Source organism: Ananas comosus, linkage group 14, assembly GCF_001540865.1.
Source record: "Ananas comosus cultivar F153 linkage group 14, ASM154086v1, whole genome shotgun sequence".
Lineage (NCBI taxonomy): Eukaryota > Viridiplantae > Streptophyta > Magnoliopsida > Poales > Bromeliaceae > Ananas > Ananas comosus.
This window is the reverse complement of record NC_033634.1, coordinates 11,163,149-11,172,615: the sequence shown is the minus strand read 5'-3', so window position 1 is coordinate 11,172,615 and position 9,467 is coordinate 11,163,149. Positions and strand designations below refer to the sequence as shown.

Below are 9,467 nucleotides of genomic sequence, written 5' to 3'. Positions count from 1 at the left end.
TCTTAAAAAAGAAAAGTAAAAAAGTGGCTTCTTTGGTTTTTGGGAAGAGGAGAATAAAGTAGAGAGAGAGAGAGAGAGGAGAGAGAGAGACCCACTATAAAGAAAAAACCACAATATACAGCTATAGAGAGAGAGAGAGAGGGGGGAGAGAGTGACCAAAGAAGAGAAGAAAGAAGAAGCACAAGAAACAAAGAGGAAGAAAGAGAAAGGAGAGATTTTTAAGATTATTTGCAACTACTATTCAAAAACCAGGAAAAAAAACAACAAGAAGAGAGAGAGAGAGAGAGATATGTATATATAAAAAAAAGGAAGAGGTTTTGGAGTAAATTTTTTTTTTCTTCCCTTTTTTTTTTTGTTTTGTGAATGGTGGAGGGGAACATCAAAGTGGAAGAGTTAATGGCCAAGATGTTTTGCTTCCTTGTGCTACCTTTTCAATTACTCCACCAAAAGTGTATGCTCTCTCTCTCTCTCTCTCCTCTCTATTTTTCTCTCTCTCTCTCTCTCTCTCTACTATTTTTTTTCTTTTTTTGGGGGGGGTTCTTTAGTTAATTAGCATCTCTACAAGCATCTAATGCTAATGTCCAAACACTCTCCTCACAAAAAAAGAAGAAAAAAAAAAGAAGAAAAAATCCAATTTTTATCTGTGATGAACTTGGTTGAAGTAATTGCCTTTTTTTTTTTTTTTTTTCTTTTTGTTGTTGTTGTTGTTGCCTATTTTAGTAGCATTGGCCAAATGAAATGTCTCTCTCTCTCTCTCTCTCTCTCTCTCTAGTTTTTTTAAAATCTATTATTATTTTATTTATTTATCCTACATTTTCTTTCTTCTTGTTCTTAAGATTGTGTTCCAACCACCTCCAAAAAAAAAGAAAAAAAATGGATTTTTTATTTGTAATTAATTTGGTTAAAGTTGTCTCTTTTTTTTTTTTTTTTTTTTTTTTTTTTTTTTTTTGCTTATTTTAGGCCAGCATTGGTCAAACACTGTAATCTGTGAATTCTCAGTCCATTTTAGATGATATTTTCCTCAATTTCATCCACAAAATCTAATTTTTATTTTTTTTTTTATAACTAATCCTATTCCCTTTCCTCATTCTCACAATAACTCCACTATTTAATTTCTCTCTCTCTCTCTCTCTCTACTATTTAATTTTCTTTTTTAATGTTAGAAAATGAAAACTCAAATTTTTATTTGTAATTAATTTGGTTAAAGTTGTCTCTTTTTTCTTTTTGCTTTTTTTTTTGGGGACTATTTTTGCAGCATTGGTCCAACACTTTAATCTCTGAATTTTTACTTCATTTTAGATGAGATTTTCCTAATTTTCATCCCACAAATCTGTTTTTTTTTTTTTTTTTTCCTTTTTGTTTTCTAATTAATTCTCTGTAAAGAATCACAATCTCCCAAATTTTAATTTATTGCCCTATTCCTGTGGGAAAAATTTTCTATTTTGGGTAACTTTTTCTCTTTTTTTTGGGGGGTAATCTTTGGTTTCTTTAATTTTTAAAATTTTAAATAAAATAAAACTTAGTCATTAAATTATTATATTTTATAAATTATACCTTTTAGTAATAAAATAGAATATTAATTAACTCAAATAAATTACTAAAGTTGGTAAAACTATTCACTTAACTAAATAAATAATCCAAATATAAAACAACCTTATTACACTACACTACACCTCTACTTTATATATATATATTTTTTATTTTCTAAACTTTTTTTATTTTCAAAGAACACTAATCAATTATTTATTTAAAATTATTATTTGAAAGTGGCGAGATATGTTCAGCTTAATTAGTTTTATATAAAAAAATAAAATAAATAAAATAATAATAAATAGTTTAATGGAAATTTTAATAATTAAAATTTTTAATAAATTTTAAAAATTAAAAGCGCTTACGAAACTTTTGAATCTTTTAGGCCTACATAGGTAATGCGGTGGTTAAAAATAGTAATGTTATATTATAGAAGGTTTTAGTAATTTTTTCGGATAAATTGCACGTATAGTCTTATAAATTTAATTTTTTATCGGCTTAAATTTTTAGAATTATTACAATTAATTTCATAACCTAATTTCGATAACAATATATATTATATATAATATAATATATATATACACATCATTGATATTAAAGTGATATAATATTTTTATTATTGGCGCATTATCAATCGCATTACTATTACATTACTTCTCTATTTTAACAATACACTAAGAGGCTGTTTGATTTAATGTAATTATAAGTACAGTGTAGTTAGATATGTATGCAGTTGAAAATACAGCAGTTGTAACTATATGTATTTTATTTGATTGGATGTAGTGGAAAGCACTATAGCTATAAATAATTTGTTTTGTCGCATGTAGTTGAGAAATGATTTTTAAAATTACTTCCAACGTAAGAAAGAAAAAATATTTTTTATTTAAAAAATAATTAAGAAAGTAAGCGTATCTTTTATTTAAATTTATTTTTTTCAACGGCTGCTGCAGTTGGAACTGCAGTCAATTTAGGCGTAATTCCAACTGCTGTTGCAGTTGGGCCTTCTCTAGCGGTTTTTACTGCCGGAGTTTGAGTTAAATACATCAAATCAAATACCGAATTTATATTTACATGCAGTTAGTTACAACTGTAGTACAGTTGCAACTTGCGACTACATGCGACCAAACGGTCTCTAATATTTAACCAACTAAATTGAGTTAAAAATTATAATAAATTGAAATTTGAGCATCATATATTAATTTAACAATTTTGAATCTTTTAAAATGAAAAAAAAAAGTAAGTTCAATTTTTAAACTAGTATTGATAAATAGAATTAGGCTGGAATACAATCGATAGCACCAAGGATTAATTTGGTGCTATTAGTTTTTTAGTCCTTGAATTGAGAAATGTGCGGTTAGGATGATATGAGCTCTCTAGGATTAAGTGGGTGGTTGGTTGAATAATATAATCTATCGGATAAAAATAATCAAAGGATTAATCTAACGGTGGAAAATTTGACAGCACCAAATCCTTGATGATATCGATTGCATTCCAGTCGAACTCTTGACGAATATATAATATAATAATAATAAAAATAGTAATAATGTTGGTAATGAGGGACGATGACGATGTACAGGTGGCGGCATCCTCTGCCTGCGCGGTGAGCAAAAGCGCTTCGGCAGAAAACGCGGAAGAGGGAAGCAGGGAAAAGCAGCAAGAACCCACTAAGGTAGACAGCCTTTTCTTTTTCTTTTTCTTTTTCTTTTTCTTTCTTTCTTTTTTTTCCCACTTTAACCACCCCACTTTTCTTTATTTGTTTAAGAAAAAACTTCAAATACCCTTTCAGTGATTTCGCACTTTCTTTCTCACTTTAGTATCTTGTGGTTTAAATTATATCAAGTTAATGCTCTGTGATTTTATTTTTATATCAAGTTAGTATCCTGTGGTTTTATTTTTCTTTTTTTATTATTCATTTCGGAGTATGTTTTTTATTAAATCAGTAACAAAATTAAAACTAAAAGATATTAAATGAATATTCGATAAACCTAGATAGGATATCTGAAGTTTTTTTGTATATAATTTAACGAAATATTAAACGATAGAGTATTAAAGTGAGAAAGTGCGAAACCACAGAGTATTAAAGTGAGTAAGTGGGAAATCACAGGGTACTAACTTGATACACTTTAAACTATGTGGTACTCAAGTGAGAAAGTGCGAAACGACACGGGGTATTTAAAGTTTTTCCTTTATTTAATTTATTAGTTTGTTACTTGCTTATTTTACCATACTAGGAGAGCTTTTTCTCCTTTTTTTTTTTTTTTTTTTTTTTTTTTTTTTTTTTTTTTTTTTTTTTTTTTTTTTTCCAAAGTGGGCTGCGGAGGCGGAGACGGAGGCGGAGGTGGAGGTAGAGGTGGTCCGCCTCGCCTCTGTCCCGTGCTCCCTCGCCTTCGCCTACGCACCTCCCTCCGCCGTCCTCGTTTCTGGCCTTGCCAAGGCCGCGCCGCGACCTTATTTTTTTTTTCTCCGACCCTTTTCCATCGCCTTCCCGGTTCTTTACAACAGTAAAGAGGACAATGTCACATCTTCTTCTTTTTCTTTTTTTCTCTCATTCTTTTTTTTTTTCTCTTCAACCCACCTCCACCGCCTTGGTGCATCTCCATGACGGTAACGACAACAGTGCCGTATTCTTTTCTTCCGTCTCTTNAACATTTTTTTTTTTTTTTTTTTTTGCACAGAAACTTTAATTTAAGGCTAAATTATAAAAACTCCCGCATAAACATTTACTTTTTAACTTTTTCATCCTTGATTTTTAAAAATTTATATTTTATTCTCTTAAAATTTTAAAAATATTTTCGGACGAGTACGACGTTAATGGAGAGCACAAAATGGCCAAATTATCTTTATTTTTTTATAAAAATTAAATTTTTGATATTTTTTGTCATTTTGAAAAAAATTTCGGTACAAATTATAAAAATTAGGCAAAATAGTAGTAAAATTCTGACGGGGGACGGGTTACATGCAACAACTTGAAATATAGAGAGAGTAAAATATAAATTTTTAAAAGTTAGAGAGGAAAAGTAAAAAAAACTGGAATCCATAAGAGAATTTTTTATTATTTACCTTAATTAATTTATTATTATTATTAATTATTATTATGATATAAGGATTTTAAATTATTTTGAATTGGATTAGAAATTATAAAATTCGTGTTTTAAGAGCTCAAATTATATATAATGTAGGATTAATTTAGGTAAAGGTACTTAAAAGTGAGAATCCACATTACCATTTGTATAGGGAGGGTTTGCGGGTTAGTCCATGCACTATTCTTAAATTGCTATTTGGTCCCTCGGCTCTATTAGTCAGTTATTTATAATTATTTTTAAGAATCAAATATCTTTCTTTTTTTTTTATAAAGAGACATCTGAATAGACGATCAGTTTCGTCAGACATAATTTATATTATTAAAAATATTTACAAATTAAATTTTATAATTTTTTAATATTATTTGTCTAGAGATTAAAATGCTTCAAACTTATAAAATATATACTAATAAATATATATGATCGAAAATAAGCTAGAATAAGACACAATACAATTATATACTTATATACTTATATTTATTTAATAAAACTAACATTTTAACAAGTATAAATGTTCTCTTAATACAAAATCTATAACAAGATAAAAAAAAATAACACAATAAAAATCATTTTATCCTCTCCACAATATATATTATTAACATTTCTCTTATCTCTTAGGGTAAAAGCGGTCGAATGTGGTCAATTTTTTTTTTATATAATCAAATCCATATTTCCAAATTTGGACACGAATATATGTTGAATGCTAAATTTTAATATTTTCCAATTCACCCCCAGTCCTTTCTATGAAAAGATTAGGGACCGGATAGCGATATCAGGAAACGTCAGGGACTGTTCATACATTTTACCCAGATTATTAAAAAGTAAAAGAAATAAAATAAAATTATATATATATATATATATGTTTTAAAAAAAAAGGGAAAACTTCAAAACCCCCCCCTGTGGTTTCGTGCATTCTCACTTTGCTACCCTGTGGTTTAAAACGTATCAATTTACCCCCCTGTGGTTTCATTTTTATCTTTTCGGAAGCTTTTTCGTTAATATTTCGTTAAATTATATACAAAAAACTTCAGATAACCATCTATATTTATCGAATAGTCACTTTAGTATTCTTTAATTTTAACTTTGTCACTGATTTTAAAAAAAAAAAATAATAAAATTGATAACAAAAAGATAAAAACGAAACCACAGGGGGGCAAATTGATACGTTTTAAACCACAGGGTAGCAAAGTGAGAATGCACGAAACCACAGGGGGGTTTTTGAAGTTTTCTCAAAAAAAAATAAAAACGAAAATATGTGTTGATCATTAATTTAAAAGAAGGTGGGACCCACAATAAACTCGACACTGTGACGCAACCATAACCTGAGATGTGTCAGTTTTTTTTTTTTATTATTATCATTTTCTTTAAATTCTGGGGGTGGGCCCCACTTTGACTTCCGCACACCCCCCGAGGGAACAAAACCCTCCCTCCGGTGTATAACTGCGGACGCATTTTTTTACACCCGGCGTACGTACGTACGTACGTACGCGGGGCGCTGCTTTAAGATTCGCGCACGGACGGCTCGGCCGTCCCCGTCGATGCTTTGAAATTCGTGCTCGAATCGCCTTTTTTTTTTTTTTTTTTTTCTTTGGTTCTTCACGATATGAAAAAAACCAAAATAATAATGATAATAATAATAATAAAATGCATGCGGTTCACGGATGGCGTGGTGCACCGGGCGCAAGAAATATTTTATCTCTCCCGTAATGTGGGTCCCACATAAAATCACGGTCACATCGTGGGGGGAATTGGACGGTTCTGATGTAGTGTCCCCTCGGCACGGAATTTCGAACGCACATAACAACAATGCAGTTTAGTCCCCGTACTATCACATTATTATTATTTTTGTGATGTTTTTTCTTGTTTGCTACATTAGAACATTCAGAAAAAAAAAAAAAAAAGGTGAAATGTATAGCACTTAGGTGAATTATGAATCATTTTTAATTTATTATTTGATCTTTCAAAAAACTTATCTACTATTTAATTTTTCAATTTGTTTAATTTGAATTAGTCAACGATACTTTTACTTTAAAAATTTGAACTAATTTCTTATTTTAATAAATTTATAATTGTGAAAATTACATTAAGCGTATTAATTAAATCTGTAATGATAAACGACGCATTTAAATTTTGAAATCAAAATATTGTTGACGGATTAAAATCAAACAAATCTAAAGTAGTAAAATCAAATTTTGTTAAAAGTCGGGTAGTAGGTTCAAAATGGTCCATAGTTCAGATAAGTTTTGTACAATTTTACTAAAAATTTAATTACAAAAGCGATCCTTCTCAAATTATAAATGTAAAAATGATGATAAATTATTACTTTGTTCCTTAATACTAATAATTGAAATGCAAAACTAGCCCCTAATGTATTTAGTAAACACGATAAATTATTCACGGGGGTTTAAAATTCGTGAAGTTTAATATAGTAAACTATTTACTGCATATATGAGGGTCAATTTTGTATATTTACCTTAAATGGGGCTAAAAAAAAAAGAAAGAAGAATGGTAAAAATATAGGGAAGCCCCCTGAACTCTAAGCAATTATGAATTAACCCCTCAACTTTTTTTTTTTTTTTTCTCTCTCTTTGTTATTGAGACTCCTTCAACTTCTAATTTTTCTCTTCAAATTATAGAATAAAAGGGAGAATGCTACTAAAAATTAAATTAAAATATAAATTTATAAGATTTTTTAAGTTTCTTTTATTGCTTTTATATCACCTGATTCTTTGTACTTGTACTTGGAATAAAATTTCCTAAATTTTTACTTTATAATCAACAAAAATTTGTGTTTTTAGCCTTTTTATTATGAGTTACTTGATGAGCCAATCATTGCGCTAAAAGTTTATGCTCTTGTACTGATTTGCAGAGCCTTTGCGCAATATGCCTTGAGCCGCTCGGCGGCGGCGGCACAATTGACGGCGGCGGTAGCAGCAGCAGCAGCAAATCGACGATTTTCACGGCCGAATGCTCGCACTCATTCCATTTCCTATGCATCGCATCGAACATTCGGCACGGCAACGTCACGTGTCCGATCTGCCGTGCCCAGTGGTCCCAGCTTCCTCGTGACCTCAGAGTGCTGCCCGCATCGCACCACCACCGGTCCGACCCCGTCCTCCGCATCCTCGACGACTCCATCGCCACCTCCCGGGTCAACCGTCGCTCCTTCGTCCGCACCACCCGATACAACGACGACGAGCCCATCGATCCCGCTTCCACCGTGGAGCCCGTCCACCCTTCTCTCCAATTTGCCCTAATGCCGGCCCTCATCCCCGTGCCGGTCCCGACTAGCCCTAATCCTCTCGGGCATTACGCTTGCGGTCATGTAATGCCATTGCATCATGAAGTTCACTTCACTAGCTTATCTTTGATAGCTCCGCAACCGAGTACCTCGCCCTACGGGCAAACAAGGGCTTACCTCTCGATAAGGCTCGCCCCTCAACGGGCTACCGACCTCGTCCTAGTGGCGAGTCCCAACGGACCGCATATTAGGCTTCTTAAGCAAGCCATGGCGCTCGTCGTATTCTCGATGCGTGCGATCGATCGGTTGGCCGTCGTGACATACTCCACCACCGCCACCCGTGCCTTTCCTCTGAGGCGGATGTCGCCGCACGCGAAGCGGATGGCTCTGCAAGTCATCGACCGCCTCTCCTACTTCAACGGAGCCGACCCGATCGAGGGGCTCCAGAAAGCATCGAGAATTCTCGAGGACCGCACGCACCGCAACCCGATCTCGTGCATTCTCCAGTTGTCGGATAGCCCCGTGCGAGCCCATCTAGACGGAGGAGGCCTCGATGCTCCTATCCCCATCCATCGGTTTCATGTCGGGTTCGGATTCGGGACGTCGAACGGGTTCGTGATGTATGAGTTCGAGGAGTTCTTGGCGAGATTGCTCGGGGGAGTGGTAAGAGAGACCCAATTGAGGATAGGGGAGCATGGTGGGGTGGTGAGGTTGGGGGAGTTGAGGGGCGGGGAGGAGAGGAGGATACCATTGGATCTATTGGGTGATTGTGGACTCATCAACGTCGGTTATAGCTATGTCGAGGGGGGCGAAGGGGATCAATATAGGAGTGGTGAAGTAGTAGTCGAGTTAGGCGAGAAGAGCGCGGGAAATGGTAGTGACATCGGAGGGTTTGAGGTCGGAGACAGGGATCTAGGGTTCGGCGGAGCGCGAAGGAGTTGTGTCGACCGGTGGGACTACGTCGACCCCTTCATGGCTCGACGGTGGGCGAAGCACTTGCATGGCTACAAAGCATGAGGAAGAGGAATTAATGATTCGCGAGAACCAAAACAACCTCGGCCGATGATCGACGATCGACGATCGACGAGGCGAAAACAAGGAATCCAAAGGGGGGATAGAACATCAACATCTTGTGATAAAAGAGTTTGCTTTGGTTTGGACTTGGTTGATATTCTTCTTAATTTGTTCTTCATGTTGCTCCTGATTTTTCTTTTCTTTCAATTTTAGTTTTACTTTATTTTTTTTCCATGACTTTGTGTGTGAGTGTCTCTTTAAATCCATGTATGTGAGTAGTGGATTAATTACATGTGTGATTAATGGGTTATATCAATTTATTCTACTTACTTTTTTTTTTCAAAAGTGATATAGCAAATTGTGTTGGATGTTTTTTTTTCTATAAATTAATATAACAAAAAAAAATCTTAATAAAATAATTAGATCAAATACTTATCATACCAACTTAACCTAATCCAATTTTTGTAGTCAATTTTTGATGCTGTGAAAATTGAAATATTATGTTTGAAAAATAGAAAAAAAGTACAACACGGAGTATTAACATTGAAAAAGATACTGCGAAATGTTTAAGTTTTTAGAACTTGTTAAGATAATCGAATTGG

At 33.4% G+C, this 9,467-nt stretch overlaps 1 protein-coding gene across 1 annotated transcript; it reads left to right on the top strand.

Moving 5' to 3' along the window:
- On the top strand, nt 434-9,203 carry LOC109720309 (the record flags this gene model as incomplete). Its single annotated transcript, XM_020247332.1, is given in 3 exon segments — nt 434-451; nt 3,107-3,199; nt 7,480-9,203. Coding segments are annotated over 3 exon segments (1,500 nt in total), but the record flags the coding sequence as incomplete, so codon positions are not given.